This window comes from Tenrec ecaudatus, chromosome X (assembly GCF_050624435.1).
Source record: "Tenrec ecaudatus isolate mTenEca1 chromosome X, mTenEca1.hap1, whole genome shotgun sequence".
NCBI classification, from domain to species: domain Eukaryota; kingdom Metazoa; phylum Chordata; class Mammalia; order Afrosoricida; family Tenrecidae; genus Tenrec; species Tenrec ecaudatus.
Window position 1 is genome coordinate 77,919,765 of NC_134548.1, and position 26,260 is coordinate 77,946,024.

Genomic DNA, 26,260 nt, shown 5'->3' on the forward strand with positions numbered 1-26,260 from the left:
TTCTGCCTCCTATTCTTTGCTCTATGCGTCGTCCTCCCCGCCCCCCCACGTTCCCAATTTTTTCTCAGCCTCCACTTTCCCTCTCCCTCACACTGGCGCTCAATGGTTAAATAGGGGCGGAGTCCAAGGGTGAAGGACAGCGGCAGTCACCTACTGGTACCCGGAACGCGGGAAGAGCTGGGTGGGGTTGCCAGACAGAGACGAACCCACCCGCCTTCAGGTCCCGCCCCGCGGTTTGAAGCGCGGGTGGAAAGGCAGGGGGCGGGGCACGGAGACTTGGCGGGCGAGAGCTGGGCGTCGCAGCCGCCTCTGGAGAGAAGGGGCGGGCTCGGGCCAGGGCCTCCTCCCTCGCTCCTTCGGCGGGCTGAGCCGCCCCTCTCGCCCGCCCCTCCTCCTCTCTTCCCACCCCTAGAAGTGGAGCTGCACATGCGGCTGCTCCTTGCTCTGTCCCGCCCAGCCACCATCGCACAGGAACGGGTCCCTGCAGTCCCCAGCCGATGGCAGGACAGTAGCCGCCTGTCAGGGGTCCTGAACGGCCGAGGCAGACGGACGGCTCCCGGGCCTCAGAGTTTGTGTCTCCGAAGGCCATGGGCTACCCAGAGGTAGAACACAGGGAACTCCCGCGGGAGCAGGGAAGCCAAGGCTGCGGCTGTCGCGGGGCCCCTGCCCGGGCAGGCGAAGGGAACAGCTGCCGGCTCTTCCTGGGTTTTTTTGGTTTCTCTCTGGCCCTCCACCTGCTGACGCTGTGCTGCTACCTAGAGTTGCGCTCTGAGTTGCGGCGGGAACGGGGAGCCGAGTCCAGCCTTGGCGGCCCCAGCACTGTTGGCACCTCCGGCACCAGCTCCAGTGGCCTGGACTCTGAAGTTCCCATCACTCACCCCCTTGGGAAGCCTTCTTTTCAGCAGCAGCCTGTGGAACCTGGAGAAGCCACACTCCCCCTGGACACTCAGGACGGGCACCAGGTGAGTCATCTCGTAGGTGGTGGCAGAGGCCCCCTTCCCTTGTGTGTAGGGTGGGGGCCCTCCAGCACAGGGCCCTGAGAGGACTCTGCCACCTCCAGCTAAGTTAGTGGGCAGGACTTGGGAGGGGTTGCCCCACAGCAGGTTGTGCTAGGTCCTTGGCTCAGGTCACTCTAACTCTCCCTGGACCCATTGAAATGGCAACTCTGGCCAGTGCTTGTCTCCTCTCCACCCCCAGCTGTGGACTACCACCGGGAAAGTTAGCAACACTTGGCCCAGCCGGTGGAGAGGTGGTGCCTGCGCTGCCTCTCTGGTGGATTAACTGCAAGTAGCTTGGCCCTCTGGTCGGATGAGGTTCTTTCTACCCACAGTGCGTGTTTCTTCAGGCCAGGACTAATGCCAGTACTATCCGACTCTCCTTTAGAACTGGAGCTGTAAACAGCTGTAACAAACACTCCATGTCCGTTGGTTGAAATCACAGTTCACCTTATTATTCCCATGGGTTCAAGTTCCTTGGGCACTGACCAGACATAGTCTGTTCACACTTACCTGCAATATGAGACTGATTGTCCTCAATGCTCTAGTGAGGAACAGCGCCCCTGAGGAATTCTGGTAGAAATATGCTGTCTTGCTGGACTACTTTTGAGCAGCAATTTAAAAAAATCAATGGAAGTAAAACTCATCCATTGCATGTTGGTTCTAGTTATTTGGGGAGGGGGGGTGGTGGAATGGGGAGGGTGCCTATGAAGTGTCTTTACTATTGCTAGCTTGAGAACATGAATCGATTGATGGAGTAATTTCTCAGAAGTACGGTCTTAATGAACTCCACACACACACACAACAGTTTCTCAAAAGCACTTTGTTGTTTTTCAACCTTTTTGATGTTTCTGCCCTTGTTAGTTTGGGGTTTGTTATCTCATTTTTCTAGCTCTTTCTTCAAGTAAATTTAGGGCATTGAAAATAAGGATTTTTGTGACTGCCATGTTCTGTCTTATATGTGAAACTTACAGAAAGCATCCATCCAAAAATCTTTTTGAAGTGATTAAACAATAATGAATTTGTATTTCTTAGGAAAAAGGACATGCTATATAAATAAGTTTCTTGATGTTTAGGATCCAGCTCTTCAATATTTATTTCCATATCCAAATAAGTTTTATGTTCTGGAAATAGCTTTGTGCTAATTTGACCACTTTTCCCAAGTTGAACTCAATAGAAGCATCATATTCATAATACTATAACATTAAAACTGACATGTACATTGTGAAGTTGCCCGGAGCTTTAAAATGACTTGATCACACACCCCAACTTATATAACAGCTTATCAAAAAAGCGAATCAGCAGACATGCTTCTTATACTTGAAACTTTAAACACTGTGGCTAAATGATAATTAACTAGGATTCTGGCTCCTTTATCTCCCCCCCACCCCCACCCCCGCCCCCATGCCCAGCAGAAACGTTTAGCAGCTGAACATTTACATTCAACTTCTTTAGTCAAATGGCATTGGCTAAGCCTTTTTGGCATTCAGGATGGAGACACCCATCTTTAAAGACAGGATTAACAGAATAGGTGCACTTTAGGGCTTCTGAGATGGCATGGGACTGTGACAGTTCTGTCATAGGAGTTTGTTGCCTGCCTTTTGTATGATACTTCAAATTGTTTTCTTAAGTTTAAACACAAATTCCTGTCTTCTGTATTTGTCCTTTCTATTTCAATGAGTTTAATCAGTAGATGCAAGCACACTGGCTCTTTACATTTGTTATCAGTTTGAGTCCATCGCTTTTGTTGCTGTTTTTGTTTCTTTGAGTTGTGTGGTGCTCTATGAATTCATTTTGTTTTATCCTCTTGGAGGAAGGGGGAGGGGGAGGAATGGTTTGCTCAAAGACACCCAACTAAGGTAAAAATCAGCATGAAAGTTAGTCTCCTGATTCCCAGTTCAATGTGCATCCCCATATAGCATCCTGTTTCCTGGAGACTCTTTGATATGGGGATTAGAGCTTCTTAGATGTTTTACCAAGTAGGGCTCAGATCTGCACCATTTTCCCTACTCTACCTACATTTGAAACAAGCTAAATTTAATCATGTATTCCTCATTTTTTCCTTTAATTTCAGGAAAATGAAAATGCCTTTGAAGGAATTTCAACACAGATTCAACTTAAGTTTATTTTGAGGCTGTTAGCTTTAGTTTACAAAGAGAAAAACAGAACAAAAAGTATTAGCTATTTGAGTAAAATTGATATTGCTGTATCTTGGGTAAAATTTCTAGAGCCATGGTGCACCCTCTGCTGGCTTTGCAGGGACACTTAATTAAAGTATCTGCTGATATGACAGATTCTATTACAGTTGTGCTGACAGAGAGATTTTGATTAATAAATAAGGAAGTTAACAGCTTTGTGGAATTTGGCCATATAGATCACATGTTTATGTTTTAGTCTTTCAACATAAATAGCTGCTGTTACAATAACTCTTGGGTGGAAAGAAAGAAAAACAAAAAAAATGCAACTTTCAATAGGCAGTACTGGCGAGAAGGACTCACCAGTTCATCTGCAAGGAGTGAAGGCAAGTTCATCAGAATAAACTGCAGGAAGGTATCAGGAGAGAACAGCCAGAGACACTTCGTTGTAAACATATATAGGCCATACAGGTAGGCAAAGGTAAACACATCAATTCTTGAGAGATGAACTACAAAATTAAACATATCTATGGTTATGAGATTAGGGGTTCTCAGTTGCAACTTAATTAAGGAACCTAGAAATCACTGTAGACGTGTATACGATCCCTTAATTAAAAAATAAAATTAAAAGGATACAAAAGGGCACATAGCACAGAGATACCTAGGATACATAGCACAGAGATCACCAAAGTTCTTCAGGGGCAATGTGCATCTAGCCTTTCCAGTTTTGATAACAAGTGAGAGGGTTATATCAGACCTTATGGAATATAACCCTGTCCTCTGGCAGAGTAGCTGAGTTCCTGTAGTCTTATCTAGATACTTGTTGCAGAGGGGCCTAATGACTAGTTACATCATATTGCTCTCTACATTAATAATCACACTATGATTGTTAAATGAAATAAAGATTAAGGTTACTTAAAAGAAAAAAAAACCCTTTCATTGTGTATGGGGTGAAGATTTACAGCACAATCCATTTTCCATTCAGTAATTCATATGCATTTTGTTTCATATCATTGATTATAATCTACACAACGCATCCTAGGTCTTCACTGTTTCCATTGCTTTGTTTCCTAACCTTTCTGAACTTTGTCCTTGGGCAAATGCTACCCTTTTTTATCTCAAGGAGTTGATTAGTGTGAGGAGTGCTTGCCTCCCCGCTGTTATTGTTCCCCTTTTGGACTTGTCTATTTGGTTAAGTTTACTTTTAGACATGAAAAGTGACTAAGGATCACAATCTCAGGGGTTAACCAGTCCATATCCAACCAATAAACCTGGTGTTTTTTATTATTTTGTTTCATATTGTTCATCCATTCTGTCCAGGATAGTCTAATGTGATCCCTGTCAGAGTAGTTAGTAGTAGTAGCAAGGTACCATCTAGTTCATCTAGTCTCAGGGTGGTGGAGGCTGAAGTAACTTCATTCTACTTTGCTCCAGAGAGAGGGAAAATAATAGTTTCACCTTACATGACTGCTCATAAAATTGTTAAGAACCAGCACTATTCATGTAGAATTTATCTTTGTTGACTGTTGTGCCCACAGACCTTAGTTTTCCGTGACACTATGGTCCTGATTTCCCAGGTGCAGTGACTTGTTCCCTCAAGGTGCTTGATTATATCTAAGAAGTTTTCATTACTTGTACCCTATGTGCTCCACATATATAAAAAGACATCATGCTTGATAAACTAGGAAGTCAGTGAAAAAGTAGGCGCTCAATGAGATGGATTAACACAGTAGCTTCAAGAATAGACTCAAACATAACAATTCTGTGAATGGCACAGGACTGGGTAGTGCTTTGTTCTGTTCCATGTCTCAGTATGAATTGGAACAAATTTGACAGCACTCAACAACAACAATAATAAGGCATTTGTTGGTGTAGATGTTGGTTTCCTGAATGTCTTTGATGAGTGTTGACTCTTCTGTTTTGTTCATTTTTTAAGTTTTATTATATATCTTTTGCTGATATATTGTTTTCATATGTTATTCCCACCATCCTGTGACTTCTATTTTTACTCTTTGGGTTAAGTCTTTTGATATACATACGTGTCTAATTTTTAGGAAGTCCCAGGCATCTAGTTTGTCTTTTACTGTCTGAGTGTTTTCAGTTATGGTTGGTAGTGTATTTATGCTATGTATTAGGCGTGGTTCTCTAGAGAAGCAAAACCAGTGATGTAAAACCAGTATGTATATGTATATAAAAAGAGATTTATATCAACAAATGGCTCACACGGTTATAGCAGTGGGTAGGTCCAGTTGGGTTGAAGTCTGTGGGTCAGAGGTAAGCAAATGCTTCTCCTGCCTCTTGTACATGCAAGGGCTGGCAAACAGAAAGCAGGAAAATGAAGCAGGAAGACTGGTGCACACTGAGCTGAATGAATCTGAGATCAGCTGAATGAATCCACCATCTGCAGTCTGCTGATGGTTCCTGGGTTTGGCAGACGATATAACAGAAGGTCTACAAACCAGATGAAATATCAACATTGAGCAGTCGATGTCAGCTAGCTTTCCTACACTATCAGTTTGTACTAAGCGTAGGACAAACTTAGAATGAGACCTCCTTCAATTGTATCAAGTCTGTGACAAGATTCAAGAGATCTATTTTCCCCACAGCTGCTTCCCAGAAGATCCCATCATAAAGTTGACCACACTATGTTAAATAATATCATTGGAGAATTGTAGCCCACCCAAGTTGACATAAGACTTAACTAACACAGTCCTTAATTTGTTTCTATTCTTTCCTTGATGATTTTTATAGGTCTAGGTTTTACATTTAGGTCGTTGATCCATCTTGGGTCTTATTTCATTTTTCTTTTTTTTACAAATGAATCTCCAGTTTTTCCCAACACGATTTGTTAAAGGAAATATCTCTTGTCCATTTATAGCTTTCTACCCTTTTTCAAAAGTCAACTCTTCATTGTGAATGGGTTCTCAGTTTACTGCCATTGGTGTATATTTCTTTTGTTGTACCAGGACCAGGCTGTTTTGACTACTGTGGTTGGTCTGTAGATTTTATTATTGGGAAATTAAAGATCTACTTTGGTCTTTTTTTTATTGGTAATTAGTTTTCCCATCTCTTTAAAGAATGATGTTTAATTGTGGATTGGGATTTCATTATATCTGTAGATCATTTGGGTAGTATTGGCATTTTTACAATGTTAGTCTTTTTAACCATGAACACAGCATATTCTTCAATAGGTGCTTTTTCATTTCTTGTAATAGTATTTGCTAAGTTTTTTGGTATAGGTCTTTTGTATCTCTAGCTAGATTTATTTTTTAAGTATTTCGTGTTTTTATTGGCTATCATAAATCAGCTTTTCTGATTTTTTTTACAGTTTTCATTGTTAGTGTCAAGGATCCTACTGAATTTTGTGTGTTGATCTTGTACTCTGCTACTTTGATGCATCTTTCAATTAATTCCAGTAATTCTCTTGCTAAGTGTTAGTAACTTTTCTGTGTATAGGATCATACCAACTGCAAATAGAGATTGTTTTACTTCTTCTTTGCCAATTTAGATGCCTTTTATTTCCCTTTCTTACCATGTTCCTCTGGCAAAGACGTGTACATTATTAAATAAGAATGGTGATAAAGGGCATCTTTGTGTCATTCATCACAAGAAAAATGCCTTTGACTCTCCATTAAAGATAATGTTGACCATTAATTTGCAGTATCTTCTCTTAATTATGTCAAATAATTTTCCTTCTATTCCTAATTTGTGAATCATTTTAATCAGAAGTAGTTGTTTGACTTTCTTAAATGTCTTTTCTCTATTGAAATGATCATATAGGTTTTTTAAATGTATGTATGTATGAAATTCCATGGATGAAAGCACATAACTGTTTTCCATAATGGCTGTGCAATTCTGCAATTCAAATCTCTTCACATCCGCTCCAGAATTTACTATTTTCTGTTTTGAAAATTTTGCTATCAGTGCCGTTAGATATCTCATCATTGCTTTAATTTGCATTTCTTTTATAGTTAATGACCGCAAGCATTTCTTCATATGATTGTTGGCTACCTGGATGTCATCTTTGGTGAATTGTCTATTTATATCTTATATCCATTTTTCAATTTGATTATTTATGTATTGCTTATTTAAGTGTTCGTTTCCAAATATTGAATCATCTTCACATGCCTAGTTGGAACCCCATTTGACCACGATATATTATTTTTTCATTTGTTGTTGAGTTCTTTTAATTAGAATTTTGTAGAGGATTTTTGACTACATTCTTGAGGAATGTTGATGTATACTTTTCTTTATTACTAGTGTCTTAGCCTGTTTTTTAGTATCAAGGTTATGCTCATGTCATTAAATGAATTCAGAAGTATTCCACCCTTTTCTATAACCTGGAATTAATTGAGTCAAATTAGTGTCATGTCCTCTCTGAATGTTTGGTAGAATTTTTGAATGCAGCTATCTTGGCCAGGACATTTTTGCTATTGTTGTTGGGAATTTATTAATGTCTTGTTCAATTTCTTCTTTTGCATGCATGTTTTCTATCTCTGGTTGTATTCATTTGGCTAGGAAGTGTGTTTCTAGAAATTGGTCTTAAAGTTGTCTTTTGAAATATAAGTTGGTTCCATTGTGATGGTGCACATTTTCTTTCTTTTTTTTTTTTACGTTTTCTTTCTTATTCTTGTTAATTGTATCTTTGTTTAACTTGCCAGTGGTTTATCAATTTTATCAATCCTTTCAAAAACCAGACTTTTAGCATTGATTCTTTCTATTTTCTGTTTCATTCATTTCTGTTCTAATCTTTCTTAAAATTCTTTTGAAGATTTAGGCTTATTTTCCTGGTGATGTATTAATTGTCGGACATGTTGGCTTAAGGTATTGATTCTAGTTCTTCTTTACTTATATGTGCACTTAGTGCCATAAACTGCACTCTGAGCACTAAGTGCTCCGGCAAATTGTGTTTGAGGCAGGGAATTTTTACAATTTCATTTTACTTATTTATACTTTAATTTTTGAAATTTAATTTTTAGTTAAAAATTATTTTATTGAGAGCTCTTACAGGTATTATATCAATCCATAATTCAATTAGATCAAGCATCATTGTACAATTTTTGCCATCATCATTTGCAAAACATTGTCTTTCTTCTTGAACTCTTTGATATCAGCTCCCTCCCTCCCCCACCTTACATCGCAGGAACACTTATTATTGCATTATATATTACTATTATTATTGCCATATTTTACATCATCCAATGTATCCATTTACCTACAATTCTGTTATTCTTTCCCCTCGAGTAGGGTTATACAATCATCATTGCTATTGGTTTCCCCCTGCCCCCCAATTTCCTCCTGTAACTTCAAGGAATCATTATTCCCATTACTATTTCTGAAGGGTTTATCTATCTTGGATTCCATGCATCAAATGGTCTTAATTATACAAATGAACATACATAGGCCTAATGAGATTAATGAGGTAAAAATAAGACTATCTAGTAAGGGAAGGAAATATTCAAGAACTAGAGGAGAGTTATGCGTTTCATCAGTGCCACACTGCACCCTGGATATATCATCCCTTCCATGTGGCCCTTCTGCGAGGGACTGTCCAATTATCTAACAGGTGGGTGTGCTTCTTCCATGATCACACAGATTGGTGTGCTTCTTCCATGTAGGCTTTGTTGTTCCCTGCTAGATGGCTGCTTGCTTAACTTCAAGCCTTTAAGACCCCAGGTGCTATATCTTTTAATAGATGGGCACCATCAGCTTTCTTTACCACATTTTTTTAAGCATCCATTTTGTCTTCAGTGACTGTGTATGGAAGGCATCATGCATTGCCATATTATTAGAACAAACTGTTCTTGTATTGAGCTAAGATATAAGTAGAGGCCCAAAGTCTATCTGCTTCCTTATTGAATTTACATATTTATGCCTATCTTTATATGTTTACATATACATATCTATATTTATACTTATATATAATATTTTACTTTTTTGTTCTTCCCTCTTTTTTCAGTCCTCCTGCTCCATTATCATGTTTACCCATTATATACCTCTCAGTAATTCCTCTTGGATACATTTAAATTGATCAAACATGACCAGCAACACTACACTCTCCTCACTGTTAATTTTAGATCCCTTACTATTCCACTAACCCTGTTGTTACTGGCTCATCAATTTCCAATCCCCGACCTCCTCCTCTCCCATGCCCCCCCCAGAAACATTGGTCCTGTTGTTGTTGCTGTCTCCTTGCTATTGCTTATTTTACCTATATTATATAGATAGACAGAGAGAGAGAGAGAAAAGAAAAGGAAAAAAGAGACCATACAAATAGTTCCAAGTCTAATTGTTGCCCTGATCCAGAGTAGATGAGTATCCCTCTGTTAAATAGTGAGCAGACCCTGTTATAATCCATTGGTCCATTCCCCTTTTCATTCCAGGATCTATATCCCAGGACTCGCTTACCTAACAACATTTATACACATTTAGTCCTCAGCGTTCGTGTCCAAGGGGCGTGCCTTCTACAATACTCCACTGCTCTTCCTGCAGTCAAGGATGGAGCAGTCTAGTACCCCAACCCCACCCTGTTACAACTTTAGATTTTCAGTGTGTCCCTGTTGTGAATATCCTCCAACCATTTCAGATGATAGGTCAAGCACTGCCTCCTGAGTCAGAAGTCTACAATCAAGATTCCTCAGAGACTATGGTTTTGCTCCCATTGCTGGTCTGTTGCACTGCCTTCTTGGTTTGCCCAATGTGGATGGGCCCAAACTATATCTTCAGGGCTTCTCTGTAGTGCTATTCTCTATGAATGAGAAAGTCATGTTTGAAGCTGAGGCTGACCCTGTAGTCCTCTCTGTGAACAAGCTGCTCCAAGCAGGAACATCCCCCTCAAGGCTTGGCACACCTGAATAAGATCTACTCTCTCTCTCCCATTCCTGTGGAGACATAAACAATACCCTCCCCTTTGGTGGATTGGTGCCCTATTACTCCATTGCCATATTTTTTTCTTTCTTTACCCCTTTGTGGGCCGTAAAAGCATATGGGTGTTGGGTGGGGGGGATATTTTTCTCGACAGGTGCTATCTACATCTTTTTTCATTTCTTTCTTTCTTTTTTGATGATGTATGCATTATTGTGTTTGATCTGCCTTTTGCCAGAATATCTGGTCCTCAGCCCAGGAATTGTGCGATTTTCCCCTATGCCCATTCTATTGTTTGAATTTACCTCCGTGGACTCGTGCTTTTCTTGTCCTTTTGTGCTTGGCTAACTTGACTCAGCATAATATCCTCCAACTCTTTCCACAAGATGAGGTGCTTCATCATTTCATCAGTCTTTTTTAGGGATGTGTCTATATACCAGGTTTTTTTTTAATCCATTCCTCTGTTGGTGGAAATTTAAGCTGTTTCCAGTTCTTTGCCATTGTGAACTGCGCAGCAATGAACATTGGAGCACAGATGTCTGGTCATGGTCTGTTTCTTATTTCTTCTGGGTATATACCCAGTAATAGAATTGCTGCGTCATACAGTAACTAGATTTCCACTTGTTTTAGATATTGCCAAATCGCTTTCCACAGTGGCTGTACATATCTACAAGACCACCAGCAGTGAATGAGAGCTCTTATCTCACTACAATCCCTCGAACATTTGTTGCTTTCTGTTTTTGTTTTTTTTTTAACTGGGCTATCCTTGTGGGTGTTGGGTGGTGTCTCATGGTTGTTTTGATTTACATTTCCCGGATGGATAATAATCAGGAACATGTTCTCATATGTTTATTGCTCATTTTGGTGCTCTCCTTTGTGAATCTCCTGTTTAAGTCTTTTGCCCACCTCCTCACAGAGTTATTCTTTTTTCTTTCTTATTGTAAGGTTGCAGAGTTCTGTAGATTATAGTAATAAGACATTTGTCTGATATGTCATTACTAAATGATATAGTTAAAGTTTATTGTGCCAACTTGGCCGATAAACACATGTGGGGTTAATTGAAGGGCGGAGAGATAAATGGCTTGGTGAGCCTGGCCTTTCTAGTTCTCTGATCTCTTGCTTTGTGATGGTCAGACCAGAGTGCAGCTGCCTTAGCTAGTTCCCTGCTTCAGCTGGCAAGGCTGACTTCCTGCAAGACAACCCCAAGGAGAAGACACATGGACCTACCCCGATGCAGCCCTGGGTGCTGGAGAAGCCGTGTGTAAACCCCTGCCAGAGCTGATATGCTTACACGTTCACTGAGTCGGCATTCCTCCTGCAGTCGGCTTCATTGCATGTGTTTTGTTAGAGGGAGGAGGACTTTGTGGATTGGTGTCGGACATATGGGTTAATGTTGGACTTTTGGGCTTGGGTAGCACTGGGTTGGGATGTTTTCTTGATGTGCACTTAACCTTTATATAAAACTCTCTTGTACATGAGTTTCTGTGGATTTGTTTCTCTGAAGTACCCAGACTAACACACTAAATATCTTTCCCAGTCTGTGGGCTCTCTCATTACTCTTGATGAAGTCTTCCTATGCACACAAGTGTTTTAGTTTTGTATGTCCCACACATTTATTTTTTATTTCCCTGGTGTGTATCCTTCATTATTGCTGATAGTACATGTATTCCCCGTGATAAGGTTCTCAGTTTTGTCCCAATTTTTTTATTGATGATCCTAAAACTTTTCATTTTACCTTGAGGTCTGTGATCCACCTTAAATTTGTCCTTTGTCCTTAAATTTGTGTATGGGGTGAGGTAAGGATCTTGTTACATTCTTTTACAGGTTGATATCCAATTTTTCCAGGACCATTTCTTCCATCGGGCATCTGCTTCATTTGATTTTTTTGGGCACCCTTGTCAAAGATCAGTTGTCTGTATTCTGCTGTTTTTATTTCTGGATTTTCTGTTCTTATCCATTGGTACAAATATCTATCATTATACCACTCCCGTGCTGTTTTGACAACTGTGGCTATGTAATAAATTTTAAAGTCAGGTAATACAAGCCCACCCACTTTATTCTTCTTCTTGAGGAGGTTTCTTTTTCCAATTCTGTGTTTCTTCTCTATCCATATAAAGTTAGTAGTAAGTTTTTCCATTTCTTTGAAAAATGATGCTGGTATTTGTATCAGGGTTGCATTTAATCTATAAAGTGCCTTAGACAGGATTGACATCTTTACAATATTGAGTCTACCGATCCATGAGCATGGGAACATTTTCTATTTGTGAAGGTCCCTTTTGGTTTCTTGTAATAATGTTCTTGTACAGATCTTTTGGTTTTTGGTTAGGTATTGTGTTAGTCTGGGTAGACTAGGGAAACAAATACACAGAAACTCATATATGTATAAAAGAGAGTTTTATATAAAGGGTAAGTGTACATTCAGAAAGCATCCCAACCCAGTCCAGTCCAAGCCCGTAAATCTGACTTCGCTCATGTGTCTGACACCGATCTACAAAGTCCTCCTCAAACTCACAAAACACACACAATGATGCTGAACACAGGATGATCACAGACCAGTGGGTAGAAAGTCCTTGAATCCAGTGGTGGTTTAAGCATCTCAGTGTTGGCAGGGGTCTCCATGCAGCTTCTCCAGCACCCTGGGCTGCATCAGGGAAAGTCCATGTGGCTTCTCCTCAGGGATGTCTCACAGGAAGTGAGCCTTGCCAGCTGAGGCAGAGAACTAGCTAAGGCAGCCGCACACTGGTGTGACCATCAGAGAGCAAGAGACAAGAGAACTAGAAGGGTGAGGCTCACTGAGCCATTTATCTCTCTGCCCTTCAATTAATCCCACATGTGTTTATCGGCCAGATTGACACAATAAACCATAAGTATCACAGGTATATCCCTAGACACTTCAATTTTTGCTTGGCTCTTTTGAAGGTGAGATAGTTAGTTTATTGTGCCAGCCTGGCTGATAAACACATGTGGGGTTAATTGAAGAAGGGTACTAATTTCTTGATCTCTTTTTCTGTCATTCCAACCATTTTATATAGAAATCCAGTGGACATCTGCTTTTTGATCTTGTATCCTGCCACTATACCATATTATTCTATCGCTTCCAGCATTTTTATTGTGGAGCCTTTGGGATTCTCAACATATAAAATCATAGCATCTGAAAATAATGATCATTTCACTTCTTTCCCACAGACATATACCTTTGATATCCTTTGTTGCCTTATGTTATTAGGTAGGACCTCCAGGATGATATTGAATAGATGTGGGGACAAGGGGCATCCTTGTCACATTCCCTTTTTCAGTGGGAATGTTTTTATCTATTCTCCATTGATTGTAATGCTGGCTATTGGATTTTCATCTATAACTTTAATTATATTGAGATAATTTTCTTCCAGTCCTATCTTCGTGAGCGTGTTAATTAGAAGTGGGTGTGGAATGTTGTCAAGTACTTTTTCTATGTCTATTGAAATTATCATGTGGTTTTTGTCCTTTTTGTTTTCAATGTGGTGGATAATGTGTATAGATTTTCAAATTTTGAACCATCCCTGGATCCCTGGTTTGAATCCCACTTGGTCATAAGAATTATTTTTTTAATTACTTTTGTATTCTATTGGCCAAGATTTTGTTCAGAATTCTTGCATCTATATTCATTACAGATATCAGCCTGTAGTTCTTTGTTTTTGATGGATCCTTGCCCAGTTTTTGTATCAGTGTTATACTAACTTCATAGAATGTGTTTGGGAGTGGAAATCCTTTGCTATGTTCTGGAAGAACTTGTGTAGAATTGGTGTCAGGTCTTCCCTGAATGCTTGGTTGAAGTCTCCTGTGAAGCCATCTGGATCAGGGCTGTATTTACTTGGTAATTCCTTGATAACCTTATCTGTTTATTTTTTTGCTATGTATCTGTTCAAATTCTTGATGTCTATATGAGATAATCTGTGGAGGGTTCCCCCCGCCCCCCCAGATATTTGTCCATGTCTTCCAAGTTGCTGTATTTCTTGTAGTACAGTCTTTCATAGTACTGTGGAATTAGTCTTTTAATTTAATTAGGTTCATCATAATTTTCCATTTCATCCCTCAAACTGGAAATTGCTGTCTGTTCCTTCCTATCTTTTCTTAGGTTTGCCAACGGTGTGTCATTTCTGTTAATCCTTTAGAAGAACCAACTTTTTACTGGGTTAATTTTCTCCATAGTTTTTTGTTGTTGTTGTTTACCCACTCATTTATCTCCACCCTGATTTTTATAATTTGTTTTCATTTGCTATTAGGATTATTCTGTTGACTCTGTTCCAATAGCTGAAGGTTTTATGAGAAAATCTTCACCATAAGTTTCTCTTCCTTCTTCATTTGTGCATTTATTGCTATCAAGTATCCTCTGATAAATTCCTTTGCTGTATCCCATATGTTTTGATATGTTGTATTCTCATACACATTGGTTTATACAAAGTTCCTAATTTCATTTTGTATTTGGGACAATACCCTCGTCTTTTGAAGAAGTAAGTTATTTATCCTCCAAGTATTTGCCCATGTTTTTTTATCTTTCTTTTGTTGATTTCCAGCTTTATGGTGTAGTGGTCAGAGAAGGAAGACTGGGTGGCCAGTATATGTTGGAATTTGCTCAAACTTGACTTGTGTCCCAGTATGTGGTCTATTTTCAAAAATGTGTCACATGAATTGAAAAGATTGTGAATTTTTGACAGTTGGGTGGAGAGCTCAGTATATGTCTATTAGGTTCAGTTATCTTATTGTAGAGTCCAGTTCTGTAGCCTCGTTGAGCTTCTTTCCTGCTGATCTATCCTTCTCAGAGAGTGGTATACTGAAGTCTCCCACTATGATTGTCGATCTTGTGATTTTGTTTTTTCGCCTTTTGAAGGATTTGATTGATGTATTTCATGGGGCTCTCATTGGGTGTATATATGTTTATTATGTTCACTGGCTCTTAGTTTACATCAATTTTGTCAGAGATTAGAATCGCAACTCCTGTGTTTTTTAGATTGCCATTATCTTGATATACCTCTGCTAACCTTTGATCCTCAAACTGTTTTTGTCAGTGAGCTTGAGATGTGTCTCTTGCAGACAACAGATTGCTGGGTTTTCTTTCTTAATCCAGTCTGCTAGCTTTGGGGGGAATTCAGACCACTGACGTTCAGAGTTATTACATCAATTTGTGTGTGGATTCTTTTTTTTTTCAGACAAAAGAACATATATTTTTTAATATTTAGAGACCAACATGAAAATACAACAAAATTATATAAGAATGAAACTTATTTTGTCATGATTGCAATAAAACTTGATATGTTAATTTTAAAATGTAAATTTCTTCACAAAATATAGAAATACTACCTTTAGAGATTCAGAAAAAAAATGATTCAATATGTAAGAATATTTTAACTTGCCTGAGAGAGTTTATTATTTTTGTTCATCTGTTTATTTATTTTCATCAAAAGATCATTTTATTTGGGGTTCTTACAACTCCTATTACAATTAATACACTGATGTATCAGTCATATTTGCATATATGTTGCCATTATTCTTTTCTAGACATTTCCTTTCTATTGAGCCCTTGGAATCAACTCTTATCCCCTCCCCCACTTGTGACCCCTTGATAGATTGTAAATTATTATTATTTACATATCTCACACTGACCACTGCCTCCCTTCCTCCATGGTTTCTATTGTTACTCCCCCTGAAAGGGTGTGTTTTATTGTGTTAATCATTGCGATCGGGTCCCTCATCCTCGTCTCCTATCCTGCCCTTCCCCCTACTCTTCTGGTATCAGTATTCCCATTTCTGTTCCTCGATTTCGTGTGTTGTGAGCTCCCATCTCTTCTCTATACCTGTGTACATGCTCCGGTCTATTGTAAATGGTGAAGCAGCACGGGTCATGAAAGCAGGGAATGAGGAAACCTCAAGGAACCAGAGGAATATTGTGTTTCATCGATATTTTACTGCACTCTGGTTGACTCATCCCTTCCCTGTGACCCCATGTGGGGGCATGTTTCATTGTCTACAGATGGGCTTTGAGTGTCTGCTCTGAACCCCCTAAATCTCAACAGTATTTTTTTGTTTGTTTGTTTTCTATGGGTCTCCTGATACCTGTACCCGGTCCCAATGACACCTCATGATTACATCACCTAGTGTGCTTCTTACATGTGAGCTTGTTTCTCTGCTGGATGGCCACTTGTTTAACTTCAAGCCTTTAGTACCCCAGATGCTATATCTTTTAATAGCCAGGCACCATTCACTTTATTCACACATTTGCTTATGCCCCCATTTTGTTTTCAGTGATTGTACTGAGAGGGTGTGCATCACAGAATGTCAATTTGTTAGAACAAAGTTTTCTTGTTTTGAGGCAGGGTATGAGCAGAGGTCTGAAGTCCGTCCACGACTTCAGTGTATTGCCATATAATATGTACATGGCCAATACCTCTATTTTTATGGATTAATATATTTACATATGTACACCCCTATGCTTATACCTCTATTCGTAGTTTTGCTTCCCAGATCATTCCTCTGTTTCCTTTTACCTTCCTCCTGCCCCACCATCACGTTTCCCCTACTTCTGCCTCTTAGAACTTCCTCTTAGCTAGATTTCTGTTACTCCAACACCCCCAGGAACTTTACACTTTTTTGTTGTTGATTTTAATTCCCTAGTTGTTTCTCTGTCAATGGCGATTTTCCCCCCCGCCACCTTCTCTCCCCAAGTCCCTCCAGAACCATGGATCTTGTTGCTATCTCCTCGAGCTTGCTTCCCATGGATAGTTTATATAAGTAGGAAAACCAACAATGACACAGACAAAACTAAAATAAAACCAAAAATTGAAAAAAGAAAAGGGAAAAAGAGAAAATACATACACAATTCCAGGTCTGTCCATGACCTTTAAAACTATCTCCCAACTGACCCTGGGGGAATTCCGGGAGCTGCCTTGCCTAGCTGGAAGTCTACTTTGGGGCTCTTTGGTGGCTTTGTGGCTTTGCTTTGCACCAGTTGTTCCGTTATGTTCCCTTCTTGGTCTGACTTGCTGCAGGAGGTTCAGACCGCCCTACCTTCCCACTGTGTGCACACAGTATTGTCCTCTGTTGCAGTAATCTCTAGTAAGGGCACAACTTGTCATGAGCTGTTATTGGCCCTACATTCCTCTCTGTGCCTTAGCAGTTCCATTCAGGGACATCGTCCTCTAGGCTTGGTGTGCGGATATGGGGTCTGGACCAACTCTCCCTTTCTCTTTTTCCTTCTACGTTTGCTTCTGTGTGGGCATGGCATGCCGGTCCCTGTCCCCCACCTGTAGGTTTAGTGTTGTTCTCTGTCACACATACTTCTAGGGAAGGAGTCAGTTTGGCTCTGGTTGGGGTCAGCCTTGTAGCACACTCTTTTCAGGCATTCTTCCACGTGGTTACATTACCCTCATGTTTTGGTGCACCGTGGTGGGGTCTGCATGCACACTCCCAATCCTGTGGAGACAACCAATACTCTCTCCCTAGGTGAGTTAGTGTCCTAATCCCACATGCCACCATCTCACTTTCCTCCCCCCTTTTCTCCCTCCCCTTTCCCCTTCTTTGTGTTGGATTACCTCCTTGTACCTCCTTGGGTTTGGTCGAACCTCCACGCGACTGCCTGTTCCTCAACTTGTGTACTATGAAATAAGTGGCTTCTCTTCTTTACTTACTGTGCTGATTATATTTATTTCAGGGGACTCATGTAGTACTTGTCCTTTTGTGATTGGCTGACCTCACTTAGCATAATTTTCTCCAGTTCTTCCCATGAAACAACGTGTTTCATGTGAACATCTGTGCTTTTTAGTGATGTGTAGTACTCAATTTGTGTGTATGTACCAGAATTTACTAATCCACTTATCTATCAATGGAAATTTAGGTTGTTTCCAACTCTTTGCAATTGTGAATTGTGCACCAGTAAACATTAGAGCACAGACAACTTGTCCTGATTTATTTCTTACCCCTTCTGGGTGTATGCCCTGAGAAAGAATATCAAGGTCATAAGGTAGTCAATTTGCATTTTGTTTAATTATCACCAGGTTGCTTTCTACAAAGATTGTACATATCTATGAGACCAGCAGCAGGGGAGGAAAGTTCATATTTCACCACATCCCCTCCAACATTTGTTGCTCTCTGATTTTGTGATTTGGGTTAACCTTAAGGGTGTTGAATGGTATCTCATGGTTGTTTTAATTTTCATTTCTTTGATAATCAATGATCAGGAGCATTTTCTCATATTATTATTGATCATAAGGGTCTTCTCCCTAGTGAATTTTTTTTTCAGTTCTTTTGCCCACTTCCTCAGGAGGTGTGTTAATATGGGTAATTTAGAGAAACAAATCCACAGAAACTCATGTATGAGAGAGTTTTATATAAAGGTTAAGTGCACATCAAGAAAACATCCCAACCCAGTGCTGGACAAGCCCACGAGTCCAACATTAACCCATTAACCCATATGTCCATCACCAATCCACAAAGTCCTCCTCCATCTCACAAAACACACACTATGATGCCGACTTTAGGAGGAAAGCCAGATTAGTGAATGTGTAAGCATCTCAGCGCTGGCAGGGCTCTCCACACGGCTGCTCCAGCACCCAGGGCTGCATTGGGGTAGGTCCATGTGTCTTCTCCTTGGGGTTGTCTTACAGGAAGTCACCCTTGCAAGCTGAAGCAGGGAACTGCTAAGGCAGCTGAACCCTGGTCTGACCATCACAGAGCAAGAGACCTGAGAACTGGAAAGGCTAGGTTCACCAAGCCATTTATCCCTCCACCCTTCAATTAACCCCACATATGTTTATCAGCCAGGTTGGCACAATAAACTAACTCAGGGGGTTAACTGTTTTCCTCTTTTTCATGCCAGGGGAGTATTGATTTTAGTAATAAGCCCTTTGTCTGTATGTCATTGCTAAAAATCCTCTTCCAGTCTGTGGGTTGCCTTGTTACCCTCTTGATGAAGCACACAGGTGTTTTATCCTTGATAAATCCCAATTGTCAATTTCAGGTTCACCTGTGTGTGTATCCTTCCCTGTTGCAGTTAACCTATGTATTCCCTGGGCCAAGGTTCTTAGGTTTGTTCTGATTCCTTCATTGATGGTCCTGATAGTTTGGGGTTTTACTTCCAGGTCTGTGCTCCACCTTGAGTTTCTTCTTGTGCATGGGGTGATGTAAAAATATTTTCATTTTTCTACATATGGATATCCATTTTCTAGAACCACGTGTTTAAGAGGTAATCTGCCTCCCACTTGATTCTTTTGGGGCCTTTGTCGAAGATCAATTGTCTATATGCTGATGGTTTTATTTCTGGGTTTTTCTATTCTTTTCCATTGGTCTGAGTATCTCTCATTATGCCAGTACCACACAGTTTTGACCATTTTTGCTGTGTAGTAGTTGTTAAAGTCAGGAAAAGCAATCTCTCTGGCTTTGTCTTTCTTCTTGAGAAGTTCTCTGCTAATTCTGGGCTTCTTCCCTTTCATATTAATTTGGTCGTCATTTTTTTCAATTTTACAGAAGGTTGTTGGTATTCGAATTGATATAGCATTAAACTTATAAAGTGCCTTGGGTAAGATTGACATCTTTACTATATTGAATCTTCCAATCCACAAGCATGGGATATCCTTCCATATGTGGAGGTTGCTTTTGGCTTCCTGTAGCAGGGTCTTATAGTTTTTCTTATACAGATCATTTTTTTGGGGGGGGGGGCATTAAATATATCCCTAGATATTTCAATTTCTTCTCGGTTATGGTGAAGGGTACTGCCTTCTTGATCTCCTTTTCTGTGGCCTTGTCCAATGTATATAGCAAACCAGTCGACTTCTGTTTGTTGATCTTGTATCCTGCAGCTCTTCCATATTACTCTATTACTGTCAGTACTCCTGTTGTGGAGCTTTTGGGATTTTCGATATTCAGAATCATGTCATCTGCAAATAGCAATAGTTTCACCTCCTCCTCTCCCAGAGAGACATCTTTAATGTCCTTCTGCTATCTTATGTTGTTAGCTCACACCTCCAGTACAATATTGAATAGAAGTGGGGACAAGGCACACCCTGGTCCCCTTTTTCGCTAGGATTGATTTCTTCTTTTCTCCATTGACTATGATGTTGGTTGTTGGGTTTTCGTAGGTAGCTTGTATTAACTTGAGGAAATTTCCTTCCACTATCTTCTTGAGTGTCTTAATTAGGAATGGGTGTTGGATGTTGTCAAATGCTTTTTCTGTGTCCATTGATATTATCATGTGATTCTTTTTTCTTATCAATGTGGTGTATAATATCGATGGGTTATCACATGTTAAACCATCCCTGTGTCTCTGGGATGAATCTTACCTGGTTATGGAGGATGATATGTTTAAATACTTTGTATTCTATTGGCCAATATCTTGTTAAGGATTTTTCATCTATGTTCATTAGAGATATTGGTTTGTATATCTCTATTCCTGTGGGATCCTTGCCCTCTTTGGATATCAAAGTTATACTGGTTCTGTAAAATGAGTTTGGGAGTTTGCCATCCTTTCCTATCTCTGGAAGAATTTGTGGAGGATTGGTGTTATCTATTCTCTGTATGCTTGGTAACATTCTCATGCTTAGCTGTCTAATCCGGTGCCTTTTTTTGTTTGTTTGTTGGTAGCTTCTTGATAACCATATCTGTTTCTTCTTTTGCTATGGGTCTGAGGTTCTTTACCTCTATCTGAGATAATCTAGGGAGGGATTGTTTCTCCAAGTATTTGTCCATGTCTTTAATGTTGTTGAATTCATTAAAATACAAACTTTCATGGTACTTTGTGATTAACCTTTTAATATCATTGGGGGCTGTTGTGATTGCCAATTTCATTCTTCATCCTGGCTATTGATGTTTGCTCCTTCCTTTCTTTGGTTAGGTTTTCCAGCAGTCTGTCGATTTTGCTGACCTTTCAAAGAACCAGCTTTTTGGTTCATTAATCTGCATTATTGCTTCTTTTGGATGTCTGAGTAATCTCTGTATCTTTGAATTTATGCAGGCTTGACTTGGGTCCCAGCATGAGGTCTATTTTTTTTTAAATATGCCATGTGCACTTGAAAAGGATGTGATTTTTTTTTTTACGTTTGGATGGAAAGTTCTATATATATCTATCAGAATCATTTGCCTAATTGTAGTGTTTAGCTGTGTAGTCTCCTTGAGCTTCCTTCCAAGTGATCTATCTTTATCTGAAAGTGGTATATTAAAGTCACCTACTATAACTATTGAGTCTGATTTTTTTTTTCATATTTTGAGTATTTTTTGACAAATTTTGTGGGTCTCTCATTAGGTGCATATATATTTACTATGCTAACTGGTTCCTGGTTTACTGACCCTTTGAGCATTATATAGTGCCCCTCCTTATCTCTTTTTATGGTTTGAACATTGAGATCAATTTTCTCAGAGATTCGGATTGCAACCCCTGCATTTTTTAAGTTGCCGTTTGCCTGGTATATTTCCCATCAGCTTTTATTCTTAGTCTACTTTTGTCTGTGAACTTAAGATGTATTTCCCGCAGGCAACAGATTGATGGGGTTATGTTTACCAAGCCACTCTTAAAGTCTTTTAATTTTGGTGTAGTAATTGAGACTGTTAACATTTAGATTTATTGTCACTATCTGTGGATTCATTGCTGTCATCTCATGTCTTTTGAGTTGAGTATTTTCCTATTTCCCTTCATGTAAGTGTGCTGTGTTTGTGTGGGGGCTTTATTCTTGCCTTATTTTCTCTCTGAGATCATGTTGCCTTGGTAATTGTTATTGGAATGTTGGCTTCTGGATTGAGTTGTGCTGTATGGTGGTCTCCTGCTTGTGCTTGTTGATTGCTGGTCTTCTGACCGTAGTGAGGTGGCAAGGATCTTCCTCAGGGTTGGTTGTCTTACGATGTATTCTCTGAGTATTTCCTTGTCCTGGAAGACCCTTGTCTCTCCTTCTATCATCTCTCCTTTTATCCTTATATATAATTTGGCATGATAGAGAATTCTTTGGTAAAGGTTTTGTGCTTTCAGCTTTTGGAAGACGCGACTCCACTCTCCTCTTGTCGTCATTGTTTCTGTTGATAGGCGTGATCATATTCTTACCTGAGAACTGTTGTATGTGACTGTCTTCCTTTCTCTCGATGCTCTTAAAATTTTCTCTTTTTCCTTCTAAGTGGGATAGTTTAAGTATTATATGCCTTGGTGAGTTCTTCCTGGGGTTTAGTATAATTGGTGTCCTCTCTACTTCCTGTATGAGTGTCTGATTCTCATTCATTAACGTGGGAATATTTGTTTCCAGAAATTCCTTTCCTAATTTATCTGTCGACTTCTTGGTTGTGTCTTGTTCAGGTAGACCAATTATTTGAATATTGTGCTTCTTCATATAATCTGTCATTGGTCTCAGTTTTTTTCTATCTCTTTTATTATCTTGTTTCATAGTTTTTCTCTTTTGCTGAAGTCTGCTTGATTTTCTTTGAGATCACCGATAAGATTCTCAGCCTCCTCTAGTATGTTTGAGAGATCCTTGATCTTGTGTGTAGCTTCTGTTACTTCATCCATTAGCTCTTGTCTGGCGCTTGGACTTCATCCCCTCTATTGTGGACTTCATCTCCTCCATCATTGCATCTTTATTCTCTATAGCTGTCTTCATCTCCTGTATTACTTCAAGCAGCCGCCCCAAAATTTCACTGTGGGACAGATCCACGTCTGGTTATTCAATGAGTGTCATTAACTCTGATGTTGTGATTAGTTTTTCTTGTTTTCTTGATGGGAGTGATGAGGTATGCTATTGTTTATATGGCAGTTTCATATAAGGGGCCTCAGAGACTAGAGTGAGGCTGGTGAATGTATGTATGCCCTTGGGCCGAGTTGGTCTGGTCTGTCAGGGAACACCACTTTGTAGGCTTTTTATAAAGGCACTTAATAGAAGACAACGGAGGAGGCCTCATTGACACAGGAGGGGGTGCTGCATGAAGATGGGACCACTGCCAGTGGTGCATGTACCAGAGGAAGGTTTCCACAGAGTGAAGGTTCCAGGCACCGATGGGAACAGCTGTTGCTGCTGGGAGTGGGGAGCGCCATGGGGAGTGGGTCAGGCCACTGCTGCTTTGGGTGGCAGGATGTAAGGAGCTGCCACTCTCCAAGACTGGGGGTGGGTGTCAGGCAATGTTGGGGAGAGCTGCCACAGCTGCAAGTCATTATAATTACTGCAGGTGGATTGCAGACAGGGTTAAGCCACAGCTGCTGGTCCACAGATGGGTGATTGGAGGGATCTCCTCGTCAATGGGACTTGCTGCCATGTTAAGAGAAGCGAACCTCAAGAGGAGGGAGCAGAGTTCCATGTGGATTCTCCCGCAGTTGCAGGGAACTCAATATGAGTGCTGGCTAGCTCCAGGTGCAGTGGTATGGCTGTGGGGGAGTCAATGGCTGTGTGGTGGCCACGTTCGTGTCTGAGGTATTGTGGCCAGCCTGGGCCCAGGAGCTCCAGGGAACCAGTTGCTGATCCCCTTGGTTACAAAGCTAGGGTAGGTGTGGGGGAAGGACGCCCTCTGGGCCAAGGTTGTACTGAGAAAACGTATTCAAGCAATGGCAAGGAGTGGTGCTGCTGGAGAAGTGGCATGTGCCACACGGTGCAGACCAGGAGGTACGGGAAAGGCGATGATTTGCGTTGGTGGGGAAGTGTGGCAGGTGTTGCACTATTTAGAGCAGGAGGTGCTGGGACTGTGCCTTGTGGATATGGCAGGTGTGGCTGCTTCAAGGGTGGAGGGAGTCCTGGCACTGGTGTGGAAAGCCCTCTCAGCTGCAGGTGAACAAACTTACTGTAGGTCAGGCCCTGGGGCCCTGAGTGGGTAGTGAGAGGGACCAGAGGTTGGCAGTGGGATTGCTGCCTTATGGAAAGGGGAACTGTAGGAGAAGGGAGCAGCTCCCCTTGTGGGGTACAGTGAGCAGACAGTTGCTGTGTGGTGGTCCAGCTGTGGCTTTCAAGAACTTAGCAAGGCTGCTGTCCTACTCCTGGTGTGGAGACCCGGCAAGGGGTTGGGGGTGGGAAATTGATGCTCCTGGCATTGAGCAGAAGCAGCATAATGGCACATACTGGGAAATCCCTGGGATTAGGTTACAGATCTCTGGTACTCTGTAGCATGGCTGATGTAGGGGAGGGCTGCTTCCAGAGAGAGGAAGCCCTTCTTTTTGTCATGGGAGTCTTTTCATTTACTAGAATCCTCCCAGTCATTCTCTTAGACTCCGGGATCACTGATCTCCCCGTAGCTCCCTGAATGGGTTATTTACCTGGATGCCATATTGCCTTTCTCCCATCTGTGGACTCTGCTGTCATTTTGTACCTTTGTGATAGATATTTTCATCCCTCCTTCCTTAGCAGTGTGTTATGTATGCGTTTGGGAATTAATGCTTGCCTTTTTTCACTGTTGGGTTGAAGATGTCTTGGGCACTGCTTTCAGTGTTGGCATCTGGATAGTGTTACACTATGTGGTGGTCTAATGTTTGTACTCTATGGATGTTGTCTTCTGCCCAAAGTTTTGTTTTCTGCCCAAAGTGAGTTAGAAAGTAATCTTTTTATTGTTTGGTTTTTTGGGATGTATTCTCTAAATTTTTCCTGATCTGGTGTGGTAGTTACATAATCTGGTATCAATTTGAGAGGATTATAAGTGAAGGGGTAGAGTCTGATCTTTCAATTAAGATATTATCAATGAGACCGCTGTGTGGGAATGACCTTCTCCTGAAAATTCTGGGAACTCCTGTATTTCCAACTTGGAGGCAAAAGACACAGCTCTCTCGGCTCACTTTCTGAGAGACACTTTGCTTACAAGACATATGGCGCTATGCCCTGGGAGCTGGGGAAGACACATGGACCTACCCTGAGGCAACCAGACCTCTGGAGCTGGAGAAGCCATGTAGAGAGCCAGTGCTGAAATGCTTACAGCGCCACTGAATCCACAAGACTTCCAACCCACTAGCCTATGATCATCCTGTGTTCGGCATCATTGCATGTATTTTGTGAGTCTGAATAGAACTTTATAGATTGATGTTGGACATATGGGCTAATATTGTACTACGGACTTCATCTGGACCTGTTTGGCACATTTTCTCAATTTTCAATTGCTCTTGTATATAAATCTCTTTCTTATATACATATGAGTGTCTGATTTTTTTCACCTCTAGTCTACCCAGACTAGCACATCTGGGAAAACCTTTACCTCCCTGTCTATTTTACTGGAGAGTTTGTTGGGAGAGGTGATTCTTTTTTTTGGGGGGGGGGGGGGGAGGAGAGGTGATTCTTGGGTTACTGTTATTCTCCTTCAACTTTTGGAAGATGCTATTCCATTCTTTTCTCTTATTCATGGTTTCTGTTTATAAGTCGGAGCATATGCTTATCTGATTATCCTTTTAAGTGACTCCATTACTTTTTGTCTGTCTGCTCTTATGATTTTCTCCTTGTTCTCAAAGTTGGATAATTTGAGTACTATATGCTGTGGTGTTTTCTTCTTTGGGTTCATTCTAATTTGTGTTTTCTCTGCTTCCTGTATGATTGTCTCATTCTCCTTCATTAAATTGGGGAAGTGTTCTTCCAGGAATTCCCTCGCTATCTTCGCTGTTGATTTTTTTGTTTGTTTGTTACATCTTGCACTGGTAACCCAGTTATTCTAATATTGTTTCTCTTTATAACTTTGCTCATTGTCCTCAGGTTTTCTTCATCTTCTTTGATTATCTTGGTTGATTTTCTCATGTTTGTTGAATTCTACATAGCCATCTTTGAAGTCACTGATTCTCCACATCTCCAGCCTGATGGTAAGGTATTTTACCATTTGTTTTCCTTCTGCTGTGTTTTCCCTTAATTCTTGTATTTCTTTTTGGTAAGTGGACTTTATTCTCCTTATTTTTTCATCCTTTTTTTCTGTATTGATACCCTTATATCCTATATGACTCTAAGCCACATACTGAAGATTTCTTTCTGTGGTGGTTCAAATTCTGCTTCTATGAAAGAAGTTTCAGGTCCTCCTCAGACATTGCATTTTCTTTCTCTTGTTTTCTTGTAGTGGTTTCTGATGTGGGTTGTTGTCTGCATGGCATTTTGGTGGACCACCACACCATTTTCCTGTGAGTCTTGGAGCCATGCGATTTATTTCTTAGAGGCTAGTAGGAAAGATTCTAAATACTATCTGTAGCCAGCTGTGTGGACTGGAGCTGTGTCTCTTACTGGGGTTGAATCTTCCTATAGAGCAGGAGGTATCTATTTGGATGAAACGTAGACAACTGTCCTACGAAGGGTGGGGTTTGGGGGTGATTGTGAGCAGCAA

General features: G+C 40.6%; 1 protein-coding gene across 5 annotated transcripts in view; it reads left to right on the forward strand.

The window, feature by feature from the left end:
- Window positions 1–274: 274 nt before the first annotated feature.
- EDA (ectodysplasin A) overlaps window positions 275–26,260 on the forward strand; it is a 511,214-nt gene continuing 485,228 nt past the window's right edge. Inside the window, exon 1 of one of the 5 annotated variants that reach the window (XR_012781090.1) lies at window positions 275–962. Coding sequence is in view for 4 of the 5 variants with exons in the window: in XM_075538230.1 (XP_075394345.1) it covers window positions 588–962 (375 nt within the window). In the remaining variant the exon portion in view is untranslated. The remainder of the gene's footprint in view (window positions 963–26,260) is intronic. The other 4 variants (XM_075538230.1, XM_075538231.1, XM_075538228.1 and 1 more) reach the window with 4 other exon arrangements.